The sequence below is a fragment of the Thermobia domestica genome, chromosome 12 (genome assembly GCF_964235325.1).
Source record: "Thermobia domestica chromosome 12, izTheDome1.hap1.1, whole genome shotgun sequence".
NCBI lineage: Eukaryota > Metazoa > Arthropoda > Insecta > Zygentoma > Lepismatidae > Thermobia > Thermobia domestica.
The window spans coordinates 163,537,117-163,564,968 of NC_137465.1; the positions used below are offsets into that span (position 1 = coordinate 163,537,117).

General features: G+C 34.4%; 1 protein-coding gene across 2 annotated transcripts in view; it reads right to left on the minus strand.

The window, feature by feature from the left end:
* The window catches only part of LOC145665807 (thyrotropin-releasing hormone receptor-like), a 168,898-nt gene that overhangs the window by 88,251 nt on the left and 52,795 nt on the right, over positions 1-27,852 (minus strand). The window contains exon 2 of one of the 2 annotated variants that reach the window (XM_081732921.1): positions 471-894. The exons of the other annotated variant lie outside the window; for it this stretch is intronic. Within the exon in view, the coding sequence (XP_081589047.1) occupies positions 890-894 (5 nt within the window). The 3' untranslated portion in view covers positions 471-889. Of the gene's footprint in view, positions 1-470; positions 895-27,852 lie in introns of those variants that run through there. 2 annotated transcript variants of the gene reach the window in all.

Here is a 27,852-nt window from a genome sequence, read left to right on the forward strand (position 1 = left end):
TCAACAATAACATCAAACATTTTCAATTATTTTTTAAATATCATTCCCTCCCCCTCCCTTAAGTTGCACCATCAAAGTGAATTAATAAAAATAAAAACATCTCAGGCCTGAACCTAATCTGTGTTGAAAATTTGATCGAGATCGGTCGAGTGGTTCAAGATATATGACGTCACAAACACAATCACTTTCATTTTTATACATAGAGATTTGTTTGTTTCTTTATACTGTATATTTCAGTTCTATCCATGTTTACGTTATTCAAGTTTTCTTTCCAAATTTTTTTATTTTTATAATGGTAATACATTTTAGATGTGTAATATAGTAATGGCAAAGCAAAATATATATTTTATAAACGTAGAAAACTTTATAAGTCTCTGAAATGCTTTAGTAGGCCTACACTGGATAAGAGAAAGACATAGGAAACTAGAATCTCATGTCAAAGAGACAGTTTCAAAAGAAACGACTAACTTTATTTCCCTTGAGGCTTTGTCCCTTGAGGTAGACAAGAAATGCCTACAGTATACGCTCAACAACAACAAAAGTTCAGTTTTCCTTTTTTTTGTTTAATAAAAGACCGTTGCTAGACAACGGAAGATTGTAATGGACACATCATAAATGAAGCGAAGAGAGGACCTTGGAAGTTATTTGTAACATAATTTACAGTAAATTTCATGCATTTTTTACTCTATATTACAAACGAAGGAAAATAGAATTGTTACATACATATATTGCTCTTGAGTGAATGACAAACAACCATTTATATTTATTAAATTGAATTCAACTGAAATTTAATATTCAAGTAGCTGAAACGCCCGTCCTTCGTACGGAAAGAATAGGTTTTCGGAAAGCATTTGAATCCTCCTTCCCCCACTTCGGATGCACATTTCAATCAAACTGTAATAACAAAAACTCACATTATATTTTTGGTATTATATTTTCAACCCTTTTTATTTCTGAGGAGATAAAGAGGGTTAAAATTAATTAAAATTGATTTGATAGATTAATCAAAATCTATGTATCTACATAAATAAAAAAATGAAAGTGAATAGGTTTGTGATTTAATAACTCTTGAACCGTCCGACCGATCTCGGTCAATATTCAACATAGATGAGGTTCGTGTAGGCTGGCTTTTATTATTTCACTTTGAGGTACAACCTAGGGGAGGGGAGGGAGAGGGAAATATATATATATATATATATATATATATATATATATATATATATATATATATATATATATATATATATATATATATATATATATATGATCGATATTAGGGTGGCTGAGATGAACAGTGACGACGGATATTAGTTTCGAATCCATAGTTTTCAAGTACGCTGAGACGAAGAGTGACACTTCCGATGCCTTTTAAATCCAAATTCAGCCCCCATTAGTACTCCTAAGAGAGGATGGTGATATGTAAAAAGAATTTAAAATGACTGGTATTAGTGTTGAATTCATAGTTTTGGGGGTCCCTAAGATGATTGGTGACAGTTTTGTAACTTTATATCTAAAATGAAACGTATTCTTCCCGTGTGAACAACAAGCGTTATGCTATTGATATGAATACAAGCTTAAGGTAGATACAAACTATATTTCAAAATTTACTTCAAACTGATCAGCCGTTTTACCGTGAAGCGATTACGGTAATGTACCGTAGATTTGAATGTCATGCCCCTTCTTCCTTTAAAACGGAAACTTTTAGAAACATTGAGACACATATCCCTTTATTCTTAATAAGGAGTTTATATAGAGGTTAATCTTTCTAACTTGACTTTCTCGTGGGATAATATATTTTAGATATAAATTTCAAACCTTAGCTACCTACTTAGGATACGCCCTTTAATAAAAGTAACATAATGACAACTTAGGCCGTGGTAGGTCTATGTTCGAAAATTAATTTTAAACTGTTCAGCCATTTCTTCTTGCATTGATCACAAACAACAAGCATTCGTTTGTAATGTGAAGAAAGAAATTATGGAAAATGTCACCCCGCTTTTCCCCTCCCGTTGAAACGGACATTATAAAAAAAAAAAAAGAAAGAAAAACTCAAATAGGTGTCTCCATACATTTAATGGGGAGCTTATAGCCACTTAATTTTTCTAACTTGACAGGCTCGTATGATTTGGTACAATACTGAACCTGCTTTACCACCTCTACGATATGGCCTTTAATCAAAGTAACATGATAAGAACTTGACTAGTTATTGTACTTACACTTGCTTTTCCCCCTCACCAAAATCTGTAAGGGGGGGACACCTTAATAGGAAAATATAAGTAGGTCTATAAAGAAAATTTTCAGACAAACAATAATTTTAAATGCATGCTGTTTTAAAAAAACGTAGTTTATTTGTAAAAGGATCAGGTGTTTAACTTTTTCGGTTGTTCGGTTGTTGACGAGATGAAGATCTTTATTCTCTAGCGTACCAGTTGCATGCAAAATTGGTAAAATTTCTCAAACAAACAGATTGTTTTTCAATTTCAGTGGACGAACCTACAAACAGGTTTGGGGATAAGCACTTGCTGTTATATGAACATATGTGGACGAAGAAAATAAACCTTGTTGTCGTTTTTATAAATTAGTGCCTGTAGAAAATGCCGATGCAAGATCCCTTAAAGAGAAAATTATTCAAGCATTTTCCGAAGATGGCATAGATATTTTTAATCTTAAAGAAAAACTGGTTGGATTTAGTTCGGACGGGGATGCAGTGTTTACTGGGGGAAACGAAGGTGTTGCTGCTCTAATTAGAAGTAATGTCAACCCGTGCCTAATTAGCTTACACTGCATGGCACATCGAATTGATCTTATTTCTGAAAGAGTTTTTGGTGTTGTGAATGCTGTTCACAACTTTGCATGTTTGTTAGGCGAACTTTACTAGGTATTCAGTAAGTCATCTACAGCTGCAACACTTAAAAGTATCGCGACAGTCACAGATGCCGCAGGACAAAAATTTGAACGATTACAGTAGTTCGGATTTCACCTTAAACTGTAAGTCCACATTTCATAGCCTCGCTGCTGAAAAGGGTCATTAAACTTAAATCAGCAAATCAATCGTATTATAGTGTTTGTGCTTTTATTTTCTAAAGTTTAACGTCCTATGAATATTTACCACGGCTAAGGAAGACGGTCATGATGAGATGAATTATAATGGTTGATTAGGATAGTGGAAGGAAGCAAGAGGACTCCGAGAAAACCCCTACACAATTGTTTGTATACCACAAGGAGAATTTGGCGCGAGCTAGGATCCAGCCGATGATTCCACGCACCTGAGGTGAGCGCTCTACCACTGAGGCAACACGGCTTTTTGTTGTCTATCAAGTATTTGTGTTGATATCATTATTTATAATAATATATTCTTGCTAATAATACAATATAGATACATAGTATTATTTAGACTTAAAAAGGTGACCGTATATCTGAACGACCAAACTGAAACACTACGTACGTAGCGAAGAAACGAGAATTTCATAAATAATAATAAAAACTATACTCTGACTCTACAGCTCATGAGGATCTATGGCTTGCCAGGTGGAGCGCTTCAAGTTAGTAGTTCTAATGCTTGGTTAAAACATCGGTTCTCAGAGACTATTATTTCTGACTTATATATCTCTACTGCTATTTTCGCGAATGTAATCTTCAATATAATGGTAAACACAAGGGTACTGTGCTCCCACTAGAGTCTAACCCTGGACCATACGCACCGAAATGTATATTAAATGCAGTAGATAAGTTACCAATTTTGGTTAAATGAATAAATAACATTAAAGTATTTTTAAATAACAATTACGACTAGTTTGAACATTTATTATTATTATTATTATTATTATTATTATTATTATTATTATTATTATTATTATTATTATTATTATTATTATTATTATTAATAATAATAATAATAATAATAATAGTACATTAATATTTCAATTTTTTGGAGGCTCCACGAAGCATTAGTGTGGATCGCTGAACTTCTTCCCCCCCACCATTTTCAAATGATTTCGCACCCTGTCCAAACCTCATTTCAAATTGTTCAATTGTTTCCCCGTGATTCGATTACACACAAGATCATTTTTCTCATTTTTACATTAGGTTAATATTTTGCTGTAGGGGAGAGAGGGGTAGTCCCGGTATATTCATTTGATGATTTTTTGTCAATACCAATAGATTTATATTTTCAATATATTAAGGTGTTGACGAAAAATATATGTAACTTCAATGAATAAGTAATTTTTCAAATCTTCTTTACACGAAACTGCGGTTTATTATCTGTCTCTGTAGATACACAACTATTCTAAAGTTAATGAATGAATTTGAAATCTTAATGGTGTTGAAGTTTTTTTTTTTTTTTTTTCATTCATATGTAAAGCACGGGGAAATCCCTGACTGCCATTACCCAACCATGTGGGAAATAACGATCAATTAAGTATGCTCATATTTTCGTTTTTAGCTTGGCAATGAAATAAGAGATGTATTTTGAAATTGGTCACAATAAACTAGACAGAATTACCTATAGGATCAACTTAGCGCGGAAACTTTTCGTGCTTTGCGAGCTAGATTATAACGATTTTTGCTTAGGTGACCGCCATTCCCCCATTCTCCCATTCTCCCCTATATACAGGCATACGCCCTTACGTGTAATATGGAGGTTTAACTAGTAACACGTGACTAAATGATCAGTATCACTGTATCACTGTTGACGGATTACCATTGCAGTTAACTGGTGCAAGAGTGTCTGTCGGCTATGGAGACAGGTCGTCAAGTATGGTGAAAGCAAAGATATAACAAAAAGGGATTATTGTGTTTGGGCGTTTCTATGGACACACAAGCAAACTTTAAAAAAAGAAATGAAATATTTGAGTTTAATGTCCAACGATCATGCCCTTTATGCTAAGGGAGGCAGATAATGACGAAAGTCAATGATGATAGAATAATTGGTGCAATGGGAATGTGGAAGGAAATGGAATTATTCCGGGAAAACCCACGACACAATGTTGTCCAATGTCCACAACAAACTTCCTGGTCCAAGGTTAGAACCAAAGACCCCACGTACCAGAGGTAAGCTCTATGGTGGAGTGAAGAAAATGGGAAGAAAACAAGGGAACCACAAAAGATAGCACATTTTCGTATTTATTGAATTTCAAAAACACATAGGCCTATATTTAGCACATTTTTCTTGGCTTGTTTTCTTAATGTACCGAAGTAGGTAGGACCAATTTCCTCCCACACTTACCTCGGTCTATTTTCCATACTAAGGTTATATGAAACGTTGATCTTCAGTTTAATGTGGAAGCCAAACCACCACAGTAATACGTTTAATGGTTTCTCTCCGAGAATTAAACCCGGAACTATGTGCACCGAAGGCTAGTGAACTAGTTGAAGCAGGTAATAGTGCATTTTAACAGAACTTTGTAGATACTATCTGTCTCACTTCTACATTATTGATAATAATCATTATTATCTGTCAGCTTCTTCTTCTAAGCTTTTATTTTTCAATCAGCTCGTATCTGCCGCTGTTCTCCACCCGTTTCTATCTTGTGTCATATCCGCTGAGACATCACATTGCATCATATCGTTCTTTTCGTTTGGCCGGCCTCAGGCTCCTTTCCCATTCAGTTCTATAGCATCAACTCAATAAGCTACGTACCACAAAGGTCTTCTACTCTTCTACTTACATGTCCAAGCCATCTCAGTCTACTTTTTGACTGTTTTTCTCAAGGATGTTATAAATAGAGGATCTGCCCATATGTATTTTCATCCTATTAAATCGATGAAGCCAAAAAACAACCGAGCATCGGCACGTCTGATTGACTACCCTCGTTTCCGATATCGTCTGATTGGCTACTTTCGTTTCCGCCACGTTTGTTGGCTCAAAACATTGCGATCCTATTGGGCGGAATGGGCAGAGAAGGGGTGGCGAAAGTGTGACGTATGGCTTCAAGATTTTATTGTAAGGGCAGATCCTCTATTTATAAGATCCTTGGTTTTTCTACTACTGGTCTCACCTTTATTGTTCCTCGGATTATTTCATTGTTAATTTTGTCCTTTCGGTCGCTCCACACATACACCACAGCATCAATATGCAACTTCTGTTCCTCTCTCTTCTCCGTCGTCCAACATTCCGCTCCGTATAATATGGCAAGTCTCACTACTGTTTTGTAAACTTTTCCTTTTGTAACTTTTTTTCTTTTATGAGAAGACAACTATTATGTAATGTTAACCAACACACGCCAAAATCATCTTTTACAAAGCGTGGAAACTCTGTTCCTCAACGTCTGTTTATCCGAATTTTTTAAATGAAAATATTTTAAGAGAGAAGTGGGTCTCATTCTATAAAAAGGAATCAAACTTGTCACACTTAGTATGCTTATCAAGAAATATGTTATTGGCAGGGTCTGATTTAGGTGTGTGTGTGTGTGTGCAAAGGTGCACGTGCACCCCCCACCCTTCATTGTAAATATTTACTATCTAAAATGAGAAGCTAGCAGTGAAAATACCAACACTTCTCGAAACTTTCCCTTTGGGGCTTAGAAGAAAACAGAGCTTTGCATCAGTGTTGTCAGGATTAAAGAATCTTATAACATGTCACTTTGGAGAGTTTCAGTTTGATTGGTTATTTCCATTTCATGTTTCCATTTCAATAGAAGTAAGGGTTGCCTATTCCAGGCTCTTATATACTACTGTACTGATTTCATATTTCTCGTTAGTTAAAGACTAGGGATGCACGCGAGACGAGACGAGAGGAGAAATGAAAAAGTCTCGTCTCGTCTCGCAACCTCAAATGTTGGTCTTGTCTCGCGTCTCGCATAAAATTTTGAGTCTCATCTCGCGTCTCGCGCGAGACTTTCTCGCATGGTCTCGCAGGTCTCGCATATATTCTGGATCAAAATTTTGCACTGTGTTATTCTATGGCTGTTAATGAATGATGACCTAAAAGTCCCTTGACAAGGTGAATCCATGGTGGTTTGCAATTGCTTTCCATTGGATGAAAGTTCATAACATCCTAAGGAGACGGAACCTAGAGTTCAACATGGTAACCAAACTTGTGTCCCCTCCGCTCCAACTTAAAAGAAAAGTTGTGCTGGAATTCGATTGCTGGACTATTAATTTTCGTCAAATTAATAGCATAATTTACAGCAAAACCAACATAAATTGTTGCTTGCGCCGGCGTCTTGTATTAATTTAGACGCCGTGGTGCAGGGTATAAAACCCACACAAATTATTAAAGAAAATAAGTCATTATAATGGAATTTGGGTGAGTGCGTTAGAAATACAAAAACGTGGTGACGATAGAGATATCAAAATTTTAATGTAATTTTGCACAAATATCACTAAATCCATTAGTACACTAAAACGTAGAATGATTTTATTCAAAAATCACACTTGAATATAGAATATTGTAGTAACTCATACAGCAAATTCTGATTATACTGTACAATCCATGAATGAATCATGTTAAATTACTGTTAAATGTTCCCTTCAATCACTCGTAGCAATATCTTCTTACACGTATTAAAAGCTCTTTCAGACAATACTTTTGGAAATTAGTAAAAATCGTCACTATCACTGGTATTATTACATAATCAGTCAAAATAGGAATAGAAATTGCAAACTTCACTCGTAGATATTATAACACAAAAATGCCTCGTAAAAGTATTCAGATTAGACTCCTATTCAACTTCAACAAATTTTACTAGTCACTTTTAAGAAAATAGTATAAATACTTATCCAGATTATGTCGAAAATATCACATTTCACCAAATTATTAGCTCGTTGAAGACAAAGTTCTGAACTTTCTATTAAAATTACACCATTTCCGACGATTAACCAGAGCATGTGCTCTCCGTCGTTTATTCAATTTTCCAATGACCACAAGGTGGTCAGTTAACTACATCCAGAACAATACTAGTCCCTATTTTCACCACCCATTAGAAGTGGCGCTAGTTTTAAATGACCTTTTTTTTTAATAATCTTACAACATGCTACATGCTGAATCCAACATTGTTTTCCAGCTTAGAGGTCTCCAGCAATATTTTCCAGTATGCCATGCAAGCACATTTTTGCCCCGAAAAAAAGTCGCCAATGTAATTAGGATATAAAGAATATACCGTTTCCGTTAATGTTTTTCTGAACTCATTGAACCAAACCTGGATCCTTTTACTATATCTATATGTAAATTTCTTCGTCTTCATTTAACCGGATTCCAACCTTGTCTTTGCCTGCTTCTAGTCCAAGGAATGCTCTAACGTCACAATACCCAAAATTGACGCGGATTGTTCCCTTAGAATAGGTTTGAACTTTCTTTTCAGAAAGTTTAAACTCTCTAGCATTAGATTTGTGGAAGCAACAGAGAAAATATAAAAATACGTTATTTGTGTGGGAGAACAGTGCTGCCATCTATTGTCGCCTATCTCCCTTTACACCAACACCAAGGAATAATATTACTTGTGTCAACGGACTTGTGGATAACGCAATATGTTAACAATTGCGAGAATCAAAATATCCAGCAAACTATACTTGATACGAAAAAAGCTTTCTGGATCAATTTCCAGATCATACAGTTGAACTAACTGCAGTGTTTAGTATGATGTTTAGAAACTAAAGAAGGCTTTAATTCTGAAAATCAACCTTGAATAATAATAAATTTCATAAAATGTCTATTGCCCCAATCACTTTTTTGTTCCTGGAGGCATTAACGCTCAACTTAGAAAACTCAATAAATGTAAAATCACTAAATATACAATTACATGTAATTCATAAATGTTGCGAGACTGCGAGAAGTCTCGCGAGATTTCTCGTGCGGGACTTAACCGAGTCTCATCTAGTGTCTCGTCTCGGGTCTCGCATAAAATGTTCACTTTCGTCTCGTGTTTCGTCTCACAAATGCGAGACGGGACAAGACTTCTCGCGTCTCGCGTGCATCCCTATTAAAGACAGTGCCAGAAAATAATAAATATTTTAGAAACTTAGATTTATTAAACGTTTCCTTAAAAAATATACAGGGGTTAACAAAGTTACACTAGTTGGTATTTAGTGGTAAACTTTAACATTTAGTAAACCAAAGATTGACATAGAGAAATCTCTAAAGCTCTGTTAGATGTAAATTCTTTGATTGAGCTCTTAGATTGTAAATTCTCCTTAAAATTTTTAATTGAGCTTTGATTCTTTTTAGTACATTGAAAATTTGTAATTATCTTCTGGAACTTCTGAGTAATCTGATACAATGACGTAAGATGAATTTCCATTGCCTTACGAAACGGAATATGAACGAGTTGACATTTGAGCGACATTTCTTGAGTTTAACCCTATTCACTTAAATAAACTTTCAGTATAGTAGTATTCTCCTTAAGTCGAGCCAATTGTTTGGGCTTATCTCTAATGTATCATATTACATTACCAGCCATTGAAACAGTCACAAAAAAATGTGTGTGTGTTATGGTGAAAATCTGTTCACAAGAACATAACTTAAGTCTTTTGATCTACACCATGTTTTATGCCGTTAAGTGACTATTCATTGGCCCCAGCTCTAACAACCATGATGATATGTTAGTTCTGAGAGGCCAAAGATACGTAACACAGTTCCAAGTGTGTCTGTATATTTTTTTTTAAATAGCAAAAATGAATCTTGGTACTTGTCCAGTGACAAAACTCATGGCCAGCTGAATCAAGCAGCAAGTAACATTCATTGCGTACTGCTGCAGCGCATAATTCACGTTGTCAGAAAAAGCGATTGACCTTCAGTTGGAAAAATGCAGCTGTTAGATGCAATAAATAAAAATGAGTAAATGTCCTGTTTCTCTCTCTTTTTCTTTCTTTCTTTGTAATGAATCGAATTAAAGCTGGAAGGGGAGAGGGTAACAGGGGAAGAAAAGGTTGCTTTGAGCTCTTGTGTCTCTCCGTTCGAGTCGCGACGTCAACAAAAATTAGCACTAATTCTTTTGTAGTAGTTGAGAAATTCTTTATGTATACAAGGGAATGTCATAACTTTCTCAAAAAAGCCAACTAAACCAGCCCTCTGCATTCCTCTTTTACCGTCACCACTTGGGACCTTATTTTAAAGTAGGATCTAATATTTGATAACGTTTCCTGTTTGCTGAAAGACTAAATGTACAACTGTTACCACCGCAAATGACGCAAGCAAAGAGAATAATGTGCTTTTGCGTGTATTTGAACTCCGGCTGGAGACAGTATGTTGTCCTAGTTCTCATTAAAAGATAAAAAAAAAATCTATGTTTTGGTTTCCGTTAATTTCATTTAATGATCTTAATAAAAGCTAAATATTTCTACGTTTGTTGATATGTTTATTGTATTTTGAACCTCCCATGCCTTTATGTGGCACATGTTATCGGTCGGAAATGTCAATAATAAATGTTGAAAAATAAAAATCTTTCTTTTGTATAAATTCATTTCGAAACATAACATCCTCGGCTAACACTTTTGTTTGAAGACCGCTACCTCCTACAAGAGGATTACTCTGTAATGTACTTTTATGTATTCTGATATTTTGATAAATTGGTAACTACAGAATGAGTTCTGAGGTTTTCCTAAAATTAAAAAAAGTTACTGTATGTTTTGAAATCAACTATATCGTCGTTTATGCATAAATAGGGCTCTCACATTTGTAGACTAAAAACGTGGGACACCCTATGATGACTTACTCGTAGTTATTCACTTGTTCCTCGTCCAAAAATACCAAATTTAATTAAACAGTAGGTCAGAACTCACCAAAAGTAAGTGAAAAAGAGTAGACTTTTCTTACCAATTGAGTATCGATAACTATTAAAATGGGAATCTTTAAATATAGTAGGAATGATATTAACTTATGATTAGGAGAGAAACTCGGACATTTGAAGTTGTTGGAAGAAAAGCTTATGCAAATCGGAACCGTCTTGGCCATGGCTGGAAGTAGCCGGAGTTAAGAGGGCAGTTGTCCTCCCTGAATTTTCAAAGAGTGTTTCGTTTTTGGAAATACATGTCAAAACATACTAATTTGCTCTCACATGTTATAGTACAAGTATATGCAAGTTGAAACAGGAGAGTGGGCCAATCAAAGAGAACTTACTGACGTTGAGGGCCGTATGAGATAATGTATGACATTTTCATAACAATCGAATGGCCATATTTAATGCAGGAACTCGTTCAACGTACAGTAACATCACAGAAGCACAAAATATGTTATAACGGCAACCAAAATATTTACTAAAAAAAGCAGGAAAAATTTATTTATTTATCTTCTTAGTGGAAAATTTGATTCATTATGTTCTCAATCAGTCTCTCAATGTTTCGTGGTACCTTGGATATTCCGATCCGGATGATATTTTCCAAGGTGGACATGTTGTCTAGGAAATTTTTCAATTCAGTTTAAGCTTATGCAAGAAGTATGTTTTCAATAAAGAATCAGGCGGGCCGGATGAAAGAATTCAGTGGGCCGGGATTGGGCCGAGAGCCGGCTGTTGCACATGGCTGCTATAATACGTAATATATTAAATATTGGTAATATAAGTTATTCACTGTAGTTAATAAAGGATATGTGTGTAAATAACTGTTGTTTTATATGTTGTATTATGTGCATGTATGCTTCAAAATGTGTGTGTATTCACGAGCACGATTGTGATTTGCTTTCCCCCATGGAATTATCCTGTAGAGTTTTATCCCCCTTGGAAAAAATTATGCGGACGTCCCTGGTCCCGAATAAACCAGAACGTCTGAGAGCCCTAGTTATTACAATAGTATTAATGAATTTGTACATGTCTTGTTTTAGCTCTAAGAAACCGTAAGGTTTGCTGATTTTTCTTTTGGTAACAAAGAAATGCAAAATTTACCTAGTTTCACACAAATGGTCTTTTAGCAATGAAGATTAAAAGTTTTGTCACAATGATAGACTTACAAAAATCCATATACTTTGAAATCATTAATTAAAAACTATTTAAAGTTAAAGTTTATAGGAGTCCCATTTTTAATTTTTCCCACAGTGTTAATATTTAATAATATTGTTTAGTTTTTTTTTATTTCGTGTATTAATAATATTTGTTCAATATTTTCAATTTTTCGTTTACTTCAATTAGTTATGTCTTGATTTGACTAGTTTATATAGGGCGTAGTAATACTAATGATCAATTTCGCGACCTATTGAAATACATACATTTAAGAAATTTTTTCTAAATTATGTGAATTTACATTATTTTAGTATTAACCTATTATAAATATTCGATTTCTTTAATTGGGATAAATAATTTCAAAGATTACTCAACCAGAAAATCTGATGATTATTAAAAATAGGTAGATTATATTCATAGTCTTGTATAGTCGTAGTCATATTCATATTCAATGTTTACATTTAAATTTGTTTCAATGTAAATGTTGACGTGGATATAGATGTGTGAACTCCTGATTTGATGAACGTCTGGAGTTGAAATTGGAGTTCAAAATGATCGCGAATGAAAGTCAGTTGTGTACAATGCCCGCTCCGGAATATATTTAGCAGTTTTGCTAATTTTGTCAAACGTAAAGAATATTTGAGAGCTGAAATGTAATTAATAAACCTCAGAAGGAAGTATTGAATTATATTTGCTGACGAAAATATATTAAATAAACCAATTTGGAAGGATATCTTAAGTTAAAAAATGAGCCTTTTACTTCAGCAATGACTTAACTTGTTTAATTTGCTTGCGATAATTAAATCTTGAGCATTAGCGTAAGGTAAATCCTTATTTTGGCTTAGAAGTTTCTTCAAAATTAAGTTAAAACTAAATATAAAGTTTTGACTGTTTTAATATTGCAGTTCAAATTACTTTTACTGTCAGAAGAAGTTGAAATTATGAAAGTATGGAAAAGGCAACTAAACTTGATTTGTGGCTAGTTTTGTTTTAGTTCCTCTTTCTACAGAGTAAAATGACTCTTACTTCCGAGCACTGCGCAATATTCTACTATGTATTTAAATTATAATTATCTTAGCAGAATGAAAAAGTCTTGGCATACAAAAATGCAATTTTGTTTTTTTCAGTTCAATGACTTCAAAATTATAGTATTGATAAAATTCTTGAAACCAGTTTTGTTTCGTAGAATGTTACTTGTTATTACACATATATAACCGCAGCAAATTAATATCAATTGAACAAGTTGTTTATTAGATACTTTTATATAAAATGAATTTTTCCAAATGGTTACAAAAATTAATTCTCACAAATATTCACATCTGTTTACCATTCTATTTTGATTCTGCTACAGATGCATGCTTACTGCCAAAGGTTAAATCAGGTTTTGATAATATTTGTGTTTAATTATAAGTAATGAAATGAGAATTATAAAATAGGAATAGTACGTAATTTCTATTTATGTATGGACCAATTATTATCTTTTGACAATATTAGTTAAACAGAAATTTAGTTATTGACTAGCTGAACCTGTGCTCTCTACACAGTGCATGGTTCACATATAAGCACGAATCTCCTTGTCATTCCTTTCAACACTTGTACATGTTCCTTTACAGACACAGCTGAAGGACGTCTTGATAAAAAATCGGCAAGGGGTACCATAAAGGAGAGAATTTATCAATATCTCGCACCGCTTGCAAGATTTGAGCCTACTTCCGGTTGGAGTTTCTAATTCATATATGATCAGTGTTATCATTCATCTTGCATGCAATATGTAATAAGCAAATACATTACATACGTAATTAATTATAATGTCAGTCATATATGGTGTTCATTGGGCAAAACACTCCAACAATAAATATTTATCTTAGACTGGAAAAATGGCTATCCTTCGTTTTTCATTATCATTTGGCCATGAAACAAACGCCGGAGAGATATACTAACACCATATACAAATGTGTGGTGTTGAATGTATAACTCGTAGGATATGATGCTTTACTTTTTTTTTAGAACTGTATATAAAATTTGGAATCGACCAGTGAAAACGGCATCTTTCTAGAGTCTGTGGTTCCCGAGAACGCACTGTCGAAAGGATTGGCCACAAACATATACACTTTTCTTGACCACAAACATATGTACCAAAAATTGTAATATATAGATAATTTTAGGCTTTATCTCAACCTTATTATGCATTATTGGCTTTGCTAATGTCATAATGCAGAGATTAATGAGGGAATATTTCAGCATCAGGAAGTGGCATAGTTCTCGTATAGCATTATTTTTAAAACTACAAAAAATTAACTTCATTTTCTCGAAAACTGCGCATGAGATTTTACAGTCTCACACATGCCATTTAGTTTAGCAGGAAAAGGTTGGTATTCATAAGACTTACTCAATGGACATCTTTGTTTCGTTACATGTCAATGATGTTCTAGAATATGCAGTGAAACCTGTTTATGTTGTCCATCATAGGTTCCATTGAAAAGTGGCCAACTTACAGAAAATATGTGTGATTGATGTATTTTAGAATAGGATTTCTAATATTACTTGATTGTAAAATTTTAATAATCAATGGCACGACAGCTACTTTTAAATAATGTATATTACCTCTTATTAATGAACTACAAGTATTTCCCTCGGAGCAAAAGATGTTTTGAGAAAATTTTAAGTTAATCCATATCCCAAAACCTCCTCTACCTTCCGAGAAGCCGTCAGGTCCCAATAGTTGACAATTGAGGTCGTTAGCTTTAACCTTGAGAATTTTGCGGAATTACTAAAGCTCCCAACTGATGAAAGGAGCCGATGTAACTAATAGTTTTACCAAAACAGTAAACGAATACGAACAACCATTTTCTGAATTCCTGTACGTGCTTTTGCTTATTCACATCTTCTTTCACCACCCCTTTATCAGAGTAATGTTCTGGTCCTTGACCTCCAAGAACAAATCGTGGGAATCCATGCTTCTTTGTCTCCAGTCACAAATACAGAAGATCTGCCTCTCATATGGGAATACGAATAAATAAATAAACCGACATTTTGCTTGACCAAGATACGCAGGTAAATTTATCATTATCATCATAGGGTAAACATTGCCTCAGTGTGGCCAACTTCCAAGATAGACAGGTGGTCAACTTAAAGAGTAATAAGTAACGAATGTCTTATGGGAAAATGCAGGTTCAAGACGAACCAGGTCAAGATGAGCAGGTGGCCAATTTAGAGAGGTGGCCAAGTTGACAGGTTTTACTGTATAAACATTTGAAGTCCATGGTGTTTAGTTTTAACTGAGCGATTTCGTGGTAGGAGGCCGCGGTTTATATAAAATCCGTGCGAGGGCTGAGTCGTTTAAAGCGCCACCGAATTTATCCCTTGGTTTCCTTTCAGTAACGATGGGATATATTTTGATTAGCCTAATACTTAATTTAGTCTTGGAACTAGTGTCCTTTGAGAAGCTTCCAACCATAATCCTTCGTTGCGAGGATTTCCTGGTCAATCAGTAACAAGTTCAGTAATCTCCTAAATTCTTTTGTTAAACCAGCATGTTAGTTGTGTTTTGTTTATTAGTTTCAAGTATGAACGTATTTTAAAATATTGTTCTTCCGTTAGGTATAAGTTTGATCTCTTTATTTTGTTCATTTTGCCTTAGTACAGCTATTGCACAGTACAGTACACAGCTGGTTATCGTAACTTCAGTGAAAACATAACCTATTTAGTAAAATAATCAGCATTTTTTTTTCTCCCTGAGTTTAAATTTTACTGTCGTATTATCTGCTGCTTTGTGTTTGGGTTGATAGCAAACAAGTTTTGAAGTTACTACGTACCTGCGGGTGTTAGTACAGTGACATTTCAGAAAGACCCCTATACTATATAACATTAGCTTAAACGTAGACAGAACAAGAAGCATAATTACCATTTACAGACAAGTTACAACATCTTAAGAAATATTTTGTTTGAAAAAATGTAGACACTTATTTGAACCTTACACAACTATAATCTTTAAAAAACCAAGAAAAAGAAAAGAAAAAGAAGAAAGAAAATTGTTCATTTTGAGAATAAAGCAACATAATGAACTTGCTCAGCGGGTCAGCAGTCGTACGTATATTCAAAAGAAACTCATGAATGAATATATATATATATATATATATATATATATATATATATATATATATATATATATATATATATATATATATATAGAGAGAGAGAGAGAGAGAGAGAGAGAGAGAGAGAGAGAGATAGGTAGGTAGATAGATAGATATGACACTAGATTGTAGGGAAGACCACACAATGAGGATTTAAAAAAATAAAATATTTAAGGAAATATTTGGAGCAGGAAGGAATAAATTGCTATATGCTAGAAATTCAACATTACTTTTTGGCGTTGGAGCTAATGAAGGTTGATTTGATTAATATTTATTGGTTCGTTGGATTGGAATATAACTTTTTTTTTTTTTTTTTTTTAGGCACCGATGTGTGACATGAATCTAGAGTTAAAGGTGTAATACGAACCACCGTAAAGCATTCAACTTTTTCAAGGTTCTTCCACCGCGAATTGAATCCAGGACCTTGTAAATTAATGGCACGAGCGCTACTTACTAGACAAGCGGAGGGAGTTACTAATTTTTAGTTCAATTATTTGTGATCACTATATTTTCTATTGGTACCCATTTTAAAGAATTTATCCAATTACTTCGTGATTAGGGATGTCAATCTAGGACGAAGCAAATTAGTTAAATATTACCTCCAGAAGTTACTAAAAATAGCCAAATATCTTTATATGACCACTGAGCCACTTTGCTCCCAATAAAAACTGGTCACTCAAGTAGTATACAGCAACACCAACCATAAGGGATACATCAAGTTCCGAGTGGGTAATGCGTTTAATCCCTTGTTACATTTGCGATAGGGGTACTTAAATCAGATAAAAATCCGAATCAGGACCAACAGGATCCATCTTACATAGTCTAAAAATCCGGGTAGTGACGCAAATTTAAACAGCAGAATCTGTCTCACCTAGCCTCGGTGCTGAAAATAGATACTGTATTCTAATCGATCGAACTCAAACCAACCATAAAGCGTCTTATAACCAGATATTCCCGTCTTTTTCTACCTATATGATTGTCCTCATTTCTTAGGACTCGTACGAAACAAATATCTAAGCAGATCATGTGAAAAATTTATAAAGGGAAGCTGTTTATGACATTCCTTGAGAAAGAACCGAATTCTGACGGAAGTAATAGAAATTATAGAAGGCAAACAAGGAAAAGAAGATTACTATGAATAGGTGGTTAAAAAAAAACAGTTACTCCACTATCAGGATTAAGAATTTAGATAAGGATTTTAATACACAGGATTATCAATTTATGGGAAGTGATCTTCCAGTAATGTCTAAATATGTACGATCGTAAATATGTGATATGTACGATTCTTTCCATTTTTCGTTCTGATTTGATTCTCCTAAGAGAAATAAATAAATAAATAATAATAACAGTACATTGTACACAAACTATATCTCTCTCTATCTATCTCTATCTATCTATCTATCTCTAATTTACTCTATCTTGATCAAACTTGGTATAGAATAATGCCAGAATATAAAACATTTTCCTGTGTTGATCCCTCATTTCCAAGTTACTGGTTATCATATATATATATATATATATATATATATATATATATATATATATATATATATATATATATATATACACGATCTGTGGATTTTATTTGATATTAACCAAACTTGCATGTATGTAAACATTGATATATTTGGCACACATATAATATGCTTTTCTTTTATAGACATTCAATTTCCGTGTTATAAATTATCGAAGTTGGGAAAATATCGCACATGAGCTACAGAATTCATCCTACTTTAACTAAACTTGTATGGATATAGACGTTGATATATTTAGCAGACATATAAAGTGCTTTTGCTATGCAGACCTTTATGCAGTTCCCTGTGTCTTGACCTTTTTAATAACCACATGAAACGTTTTACCATGCAGACCTTCGTTTCTGAGTTATGAATCATCAAAGTTCGGAGCGTAACGTATATGAGCTACGGAATTCATCCTATCTTAACCAAACTTATATGTATGTAGACGTTCATTTATTTAATATGGATATAAAATACTTTTCTATGCAGACCTTTAGTTTCTGTGTTATGGATCAGCGAAGTTGGAAGAGCATCGTACATAACCTACATAATTCATCCTAACATAACCAAACTTGCATGGATTTAGATGTTCAATTATTTAGTATGCATGTAATGTGGTTTTCTATGTAGACCTTTGGTTCCCATGTTAGACATAATCGAAATTGAGAAAATGTATATCGTAAATGATTTACAGATTTTTGATCAAACTTAGTACGGAGGAACAGTTGCCTAGTAGGTATGTGAAATATTTTCCTGTGCAGACTTTGAGCTTTAGAGTTATGGACTATCGAAGTTAGGGATTGGACGTAGTCAAATGTTTACTAAAGATAGGGTCTATAAATAAAATAAAATAAAAAATCTTTAATTGATGTTAAGAACAAAAATACGTAGAACAATTCTAATAAATGTTAATGTAAGCTTTAAGAAAGTAGCCTTAAGAGTGAAATGATTAGGTAGCTAATGGTGTAAATGAGCTACATTCATTAAAGGGTGAATTTTTCCGCTCTAGGAAAACTTGTTTCAATACTACAATGTGTAAGCATAAACAATAATACAGTAATATTATTAAGGACAACTCTTTTCCATCCCGACTTGGCTTTGTGTTTGCTCTATTCTCTTTATAACTTCCCAAACTGGACATGACCTTTGTGAAAAAAAAAGAAGAAGAATGTCTGGTGGCTCAAGGATCAATAAAATCGTTAGGGAGGAGATAGGATAGGATAGCCATCACTGACAGCCTATTAATTAGAGATTCTCTTGTGTCTCTAAGTAACATTTCCTTGTCCTATGCCGAATGGATGGAAGGACATGGAATGGGTACCAATGTCCGCGCACACAGATAATGGCTTTCCTTAATACCATGGTCACAGTGGAAGTTCTAGCTAAAACTAAATGCTTGCTTCATCTATAGTAAAAGGGATTCTCAGATGTAGCGTTGAACGGAAATGTACTAATATAAATGGCTACAACACAGATGCAATGTTGGGCAAAGTCCATTTAATAATAGTAATAATAAAAAATATCAGTTCATCATGGTAGAAACAAAAATCCAGTCAGTGGGTTCTACTGTGACAAAACCAACAGGATCAAGATTATTACTAACTTACCCCTATCTAGCTCAGGATTAGTTTCTCATCTTGTCTGCACACCCAAAAATTCTTTTCAAAGATTTTTCTACTAACATTATACATAATAAGAACGAAGAATTGTGTATGTTTTACACAAGGAAATGAAGGCAACATTAAAGTAGGCTTAGTAGAAGAAGAGAGACAGGAGAATCAGAAATTCAGAAAAAAAATCAAGCTAGAAACATGAGATTATAGGCAGAATATTATTCAACTACACTGTAAACAAATTACGGTCACATTTACTGACTGAATTCAGTCAATTCTGACTGCCAACACATTACCCTAATATTTACGGTATTAGCGTTAAAGTTATGGTAATAGGGCATAAATACGGATTTTTTATGGCCTATAACCATCAATTTTACAGTAATACCATAAGTTTTAGAATGATCGGTTGGCAACTAGAATTGACGGTAATCGGCCAGTAAATGTGACCTATATTTTTTTTACAGTGTGTATTTAGGAATACCGTTTAATTATTCACCAGGCGAATCTGGAAAACAAACTCAGATAGAATGCGTAGAAAATTCGATCCTTGATTACTAACCAATGAGATTACAACTATCTCCTAAGCGCTTTGTTCGTTGTTTTTCACGTCAAAGACTGTCGATAAATTTATTAGGGAACAAGCCACAAGGTGGGAGTTGAAGTGTATTCTGTTTGCGAACACGAAAATTAACAGAGTATGAGAGTTCAATGTCTTTTGTTAAAGAGTGTAATTTCTGTTCTCAATTTGTGGCAATAGTGTAGCCGGTGATAGAGGGCTCAATTCTACATAGGAGGGATCCCTCGTTCGATCCCAGATAACATTTTGTTTACTGGTTTTCTCGAGGTTTTCCTGTTTCCTCCCATATTTTCATTCCACCAATTCCTATGAAATTATTCAATGTCATTAATTATCCGTTTCCTTTCACCTACAGTGCATATGCATGGAATGGAAAAACAAGAAATTTTATTTATTTACTTATTTTTATTTCATATGTGGCAAGTTGGGTTTGCAGTGACGTCAAACATTTCTACGATAATGATATGTCTGGACTGGGTAAAGAAAATTTCAGGAAAACTTCCACAACTACTCTAGTGTGACCTAGAGGCCTGATTTTTTAAAGGATTAACTTCTATCTACTTTACACTAAATAAACTAGTGTACACGAATGCATGGATTCTAAATAGAATATACGTAAGATTTCTTACGTATTTAACGCAAATTATTCTTGTAAATATCTGTATGCTTCATATATCAACAATCTAGTCTTGTGGTTAACTTAGTTCCGCTAACTCTTTTTTCCCACTTCCCTTCAGAGTATTCAACCACTGTGGCTATCACATATTCAAGGTTAAAGTAGTCAGAAATAGCAGTTATTAAGAAACTAATAAAAGAGTGTGTGGTAACTAAAGTTTGAAAAACAGGATGTGTGTACTAGAATATTCTCTCCAATTATGCAATTTGCAACATTATTAAGTGCAGTACTATCAGAAGTTTGTTAAACTGAAATCTCGGCAACATAAGTGAATTTCAGTGGTTCTGCCTGTCCGAATGGTTAACGTGTATGGTTTCAGTATGGCTCTGGGTTCAGTTCCCGGTGGGTGTACTTAGCCCGGGCAAAATCAAAGTAGTACTCCAAAGCCAAAGCAGTATGTTTCATTTCATATAGCATCAATAATGGAAATTCTACTCAGAAAATATGATATTCAGAAATAGTATCTACTATAGAACCGTAGAATCGAATAAATGATCCTGAGCACTCACGCCATCTACCTAATATCTATATATTAACTACTTACGAAGCAGCAACAAGGTAATTCACAGCGGGTTTCGGCTGCATGCAGAAGATCTTTAGTAGGATTTTGAAATTATTATCATTATTGCAATTTTGTATTTGTATTTAAATAACTGGGTGAGTTAAAAGATTTTATTTGATTAGAGTTTAGTGCCTCTTTCAATACTGAGGCTCCATGTGAGACGAGGGCCGACAGTTTAACATGAGATCCGAACCATATGAGCTACCGTCGGGAATCGAACCCAGGTCTCCCGAAGAAAAAGATGAACAACATTAGTTCTAAACACACTTCATTCAGAAGTTTCCTGTCATTATTATATTAGAATTGAGTATATATTTGAACTGCGTGGTTTGAAACTTTGCATTCGTTGGTGGATTTGATTCAGTAGTTAATAATATTCGCCACTTTGTGTATATATATGTAGTTACTGATGCGAGCTGCCAAATGCAGAGATACCTGCAGCGTAAGACATCACGGGCTTCTACCTGGTTACTTAAAGAAAGTGCAATGCTATTTACAATTAAATTATATCATATATCAAAGGAAATATGTTTACCAGTCAAATCATCATGATCACCAGCTACTTTTTGAAGGAAATCATTGGGTCAACGTAAGAGTCACGAGGCACAGTAGAACCGCTCGCCAGATGGTCGGATGGATCTTATCCGATCAGTCAGTGTGACGCTTGTGTATAGAATAGGGAAGGACGGCGATATATCAGAGTTTGATAGGCCAGATTCTGACCACTAGACGAGCTTCTGCGAGTTCACAAGAGGTTAGTGTATTTCAAAGTTGGGAAAAGGACGGTGAAACCAGCAGCAAATTACAAGACATGGTACGGCAACATCTTATTAAATATGTTGCACTTCGTAGGCTATCAAGGTTTATTAAAAAAAAAGTCTAGGGCGTAAACTATGGTACAATTAAAAGCCTGCTTCACTAGTGAATAAAGTACAAGTGTGTCTGAGCATACAGTTCATCGTACACTTTTAAATATATACCTCTGCAACTGACGTCCCACATAATATGTATTCGCCATTGTCTATTAATACTGGAATGGACACATGCCCATGTCCTTGGATCACCAAGCATGATATTGTATGGTCCAATAAATCACCATACTAAATTCATTACATTGATAGCCGGTTCTTCCAGAAGAATTGCTGCTTGGGACGTGCACAGTAGGACGATGACAGGCCGTAACTGCCTCCATTATAATTTAGAGAACCATTACATAGTCATCCATGGGCCAAGTAGTGCGTGTGGAGAGCACCATGAGGGTTTCTAGCTGACCACAGGTCATTACTATCATGTAGAACTATTCATGTTTCCAGCTGACAATAGCATCATTTAGCTCCTTGTCGCAAAGACAAAGTTGTGCTTCGGTGGCTCGAGAAGCACAGTAGTGAATTTCAATTGCTGCAATGACCTGCTAACTCACCCAATCTTAACCCACTTGAATAGTTTTGGGATGTCATTGAACGTCAGATCCGAGTTCATCAACTCTCTTATTTCCTTATCTCCGCGGAATTTACAGGAAATAAGTGACTTGTGTGAGCAAGTATGGTGCGCCCTGCAAACAGTAGTGGTTCACTGTGGCTTTCAATATCCATGAGGTCATCCATGCGCAATACCTCACGAGCATTTGGTCAATGTAGCTTACTATTGCAAATTCCTGAAAAAAAAAAAAAACCTCTGTCCTGCAGTCTGGAGAAACTGACGGTATGTTCTTTTATTGGATACGAACTTCAATCATGTTTCATGACAACGCAATGTAACACTGCTAACACTGTGACGGAATTCCTGCGTCAGCGGCACTTAGAGATACTAGAATATCTGCCGCATTTGTCTAATATCAACCCATGCAATTACGACATTTTCCCCGAAATGAAGGAACCACTTCGCGGGAAGCATTAGGAAACAAGAAAATCCATTATCCGTGTCATAAGCTGCAGAACTCACGATGTACGATGACTGCCACACGTGTGACAGAAGATAATAGAGATAGATGGCGATTACACTGAAGGAAGGTAACAGGTGTTCTACTGTGCATAAAGCCATTTACTAATTATAACTGCCATTACTTTTTATCACCCTTGTATATTACCCAGTTTTCGTACATATAGTATAAGCAATTCTTACACTTTACCCCCCATCCATTCGGGTATTTATTATACATGTTTGAACTGCAAGCTAAAAACTGTCAACCTTGTCCCTGCACTGCGGGTTATCTACATTAAAATAAGCCAGCTAAAACCAGCCTTTGGGAAGAACACTCAGACAAGAGAAGTACTTCGTGTGTGTAACAATGAAGTATGGGTATCATAAGTAGAGATTTCATGTGGAGAATAATAGTAAGGAATTCCTTCCGTTGTTGTACATAAATAGATTCTTATATGTTCATAGTGGAATTGAATGACTGAGTACCACATTAGTCCGAAAATTTTCAAGACTGTTTTATTACATAAATCGCTCATCTAGAATTGCATATAACAGTTTTAAAAGAGACACTTTAGTCCGCACGTTCATTTAGTAAATATAGGACCAACAAATAAAGAAAACTTTCGAAAGTGCAGAAATTTTACAGCTTTGGAAATAATTGAACAATATCAGTTGCACAATAGTTGGTCAATACTTCTCTTATGTAAAGTTTCACAAATGGGTCTCATGTGGTTTCAGCACACACTGATTCAATTACAAACAAGTATTTAGCAGTACTTGATGTGGTTATAATCTGTAATTAATAGTTAGACAGACAGATTGGAGGTTTACATCGATTGTCAACGTCACGGTATTTTCAGTTAATGTTATTAGAGGGTAATGTTCCAATTATTTGGTGAATGTGGGAGAAATCTTTTTTTGGAGTATAGTTTACTTTTCTCTATAATAAATAATGATGAAGAAACAGGTCGGCGAGTTCTGGAATTAGTTTTACCTTATTATCTCAGTGGTTTTTTGGGATAATTATCTTCAATTTTCGCGATTCCTCTCCACCTAGTCAAGATTTACATCCACTATTCCTGCTTTTATGATATATATCAAGCGTATATTAACTATGAAAGCAACGCATCCCATTGGACTTGTTATCTTTATGCTATTCGCTCAGTTGTAGCTGTTAGAAAGATCTTACTTATAACTGTCTAGAATGTGACCAGTTTGTCCATTACTTTGTATTATAAATAGTTTACGACATGAAACTTAATTTCTGCAGAGGGGATCTCCGCAGTGGGGATCTAGAAGATAAAAATTTGGGAGGGGGGAAGAACCCACACTGTAAAAAATTTCGTCTTAAATTTACTAACTGATTACCGTCAACTCTCGCTGCCATCCGATTACCCTAAATTTTACGGACCACCGTTTTTTCATAAAAACGACAGACCGTATATTTAGAAGCAAAATAATATTGACCGTGTTTAGAAACAAATTTGGTACCGTATATTTTACGGTAATTTACCGTAATATTTAGGGGTCGTTTTTTTTAAAAAAAAAAAAACAGGTGTGTGATTACCGTACAAGATTTACGTTAATTATGACACCGATGATAGGTATATCATGCATTTAAAATTGTTTATGGGTCCTACAGAAGTTTCAACTTAACTCTCTTCCGATGGTTATTATGGTTAGGCTGGATGTTGACATTGTGGACCTCAAGTATTGTTTTACACGTTGCACAACAGAAAAAACTGCAACTATAACTAACGTTTCAAAAATTTTCCAATAAAGAATAAAAGACAACGCTTACCATAAACTTTTAAAAATTATAAATATTAGGTTCAATTATTTTTATCACTTAAAAAACTGAGAGAGGGGAGCTAGGTCCCCCCGGCCCTGGACTAGATCCCCCACTGGTTCTCCGCAACTTACCAACCAATTTTTATATCCATATACTTACAATCGGAGGAATTATGATGCTGAAAATTGTACGAGTGATTACTGTACTGTATGTATATGTTGGGATAAATGAAACTCTTAAACACATATTGTTTCCTATAAGTCACACCACATTTCCACGAAATAACAGATACAGTTAGTGGTCCACTTTGGCCACTCATACTTACGCCCAGTTGGGAGGTTAGGTAGGTGTTTAATATTACGTAATAATAAGATATATAATAGTAGTAATAAAGTAATAATAATAATAATAATAATAATAATAATAATAATAATAATAATAATAATAATAATAATAATAATAATAATAATAATAATAAAGGATGTTCATAGACGCTTTTTTCATACAAATAGGATTAAAGTAATGTAACAGTGTCTATGAGCACCAATAATTTGTTTAATATCTAAGATTTCCAATTACCAAATTTTATGCGAATTCTATTCAGTATAGGCCTAACTGTAGCCTAAACCGCCGGCCGACAATATCACCTGGCCAACTTACAACAGGCAGTCTTAACCCAAGTCGCACGTTAAGTTGACAACTAACTGTATGTCACTAAAAACTCGTCTCTTGATTGAACTTGTATCCTGGATTGGAGTTTTGTGTTTCTTTCAGCAACGAGACTGTATAAGACGTGGACTTACAGATTGCTGTGGGATCCGAACTACATGAGCTCCCACTGGGAATCGAACCTAGGTATCCCGCATGGAGGGCGCGTACGATAACCATACACTACGTGGGAGTTGTTGTATCCTGGAAATCTACGTAACACTAATATGTCCGTTGGACATCCAATGAACATAATTCAGTCCCAGGATATCAGAATGCTCATGGGAGTCCCATTTCTGCCAGTGGACGTCCCGTAAACATCCAGTTAAAATCCTGTCCCAAAACGGGATTTCTTTCGAGATTCCTGTGGGATATTTCTAAGCTCTTTGCAAGATAATTATAGGACAACTTCTGGACATCCAAATATTGTCTTGTGACAAAATTATCCCATTGAAAACCAACACAAATCTCATGAATATTTCCGTTATCATTAAAATTTCTACTGTTAGCCTGAATGTTCGGGACGGTTATGACACCCACCAGAGGACATCCCCTGAACATGTATTATGTGGAAATTTCCGTTTCGCTCCACAACGGTATAACAGGAGGAAGAAATTCCCCTTTGCAGTATAGCTAATCTTCCTCTGTAACAAATAAAAACTTTCTCGCTGTTTTTTTTTTCTCTGGTAATATGAAAGCATGATTCGAGATATAATACCTACTCATCAGTAATAATACTCTTCGTCTTAGCTTAATATCTACGTGAAACGCCTTAAATTTAAACTACAAATAATGTATTTTACATGTTAGTAAAATTACAACGAAATACTGTCAAACATTCAGTCGTTCCAACGTTGCTATAACAATCCTTGTCATAAAGAAAACGATAGATGATAATAATAACACATCAAACGTACGATTTACTTGACGCTGTATTTTAAGATCGATTCAATGACCTTTGCCGATGATTCATCGTAGTTAGGTGCCGCTATTTTATTTTCTACGCATCGGTTTACTCTCCACAGTAACAAATGCTTCAATACGTACACTGGTTTATATACACACCTAGACTTGCATACATAGCACATATAGTGAACATACGTTGTAGAAAGAGCCAGTCAGCATCTGAACTAAAAAGTAAATAAGAAAGAGAGAAAGTGTTGGAATTTAAAAAGAAAGAAAGAAAAAAAAGGTTAGATTTAGACACTTGGAGTCTGGAACATCCTTTCCAGTGAGTCATTCCTCTATATTAGAAACAGTGTCCTTTTTTCTCCCTTCTCCTTGGCCGTATGACCTCGGAAGACGTTATAAAGGCAAGCAAGATAAGCATAATTAATTAACCTGAAGACAGTGTGAATGAAACCCCTGGAGACACTGGAAATATTTCGTTTCCAAGATGTCACACCACAACACTGCAGTAGGTATATGATTAAAATTGTCTGCGGAGTTTCAACTTGCACATTGCAAAGATACGTATACTTGTCGCTGAGACTTTTTTTTTTTTTTTTTTTTTACCTAATGTTTTAATGCCTAAGTGAAACGGTTATGTCTTATCTAAATTCAAGCAAGCACGTGCAGAAGTCTCATCTCTGAAGTTAACAAGAACGAAAAGTTAAATTGGACGTGCGTAATTTTATAAGAACATATAACACAGTTTCATATTTATGTATTCAGAACATGATAATGTTGACTTAATCTATTTTTATAGAAGTAACACGTTCATATATATATATATATATATATATATGAAACGGCATAATAAATTTTAGCTTCCGTATTTTCATATATTATGTAAGCATTAATGCACGATATATTTAAAAATAAACAAAATATTAAATTTAACATACCAAATTTGTTTTGAGGACTATAAACGATGAAACTTTTGGGAGAAAATAAGTATATAGAAGAAAATATGAGAAACACAAGAAATCTCAGAAATTCTTGAGAAGGCAGCATTTCTCAATTTTTTTTTTCGAAGTGAGGATCACTACCATTAGTCAGAATGTTTCACGAAACACGATACTTTTGTATTCTTCGAAAGCAAATTTGTATTTTCTTTTAATCATCTATTGGGCATATGTTAATACCAGTACTATATTTATATTTTTAAAATAATACGGTAGTCTATTAATTATAATTTTCTTAATCTTATAATGACAATAAAACCAAACTGGCTATGTATAAAAAAAACAACGAATTTAAAAATGGTTATCATCCTCGATCTATATGGTAAAGAAAACGAATGGAACAATTCTGACGGATATGGGTGGAAATATTATTTTGACAATTTGCTAAACAGGTGGTTAAAAAATAACATTCGTGGGGAAACTGAAATGCATACAGCAAAGACATTTCGAGAACCTAACCACCAGGAATAGAAATCCCTGTAAAGAAAATAAAGAAACAGAAATCTTCCGGTGTAGACGAAATTCTGACTCAGTTAAATTTAGCTAGAGGGGAAAAAAATTATGAAACATG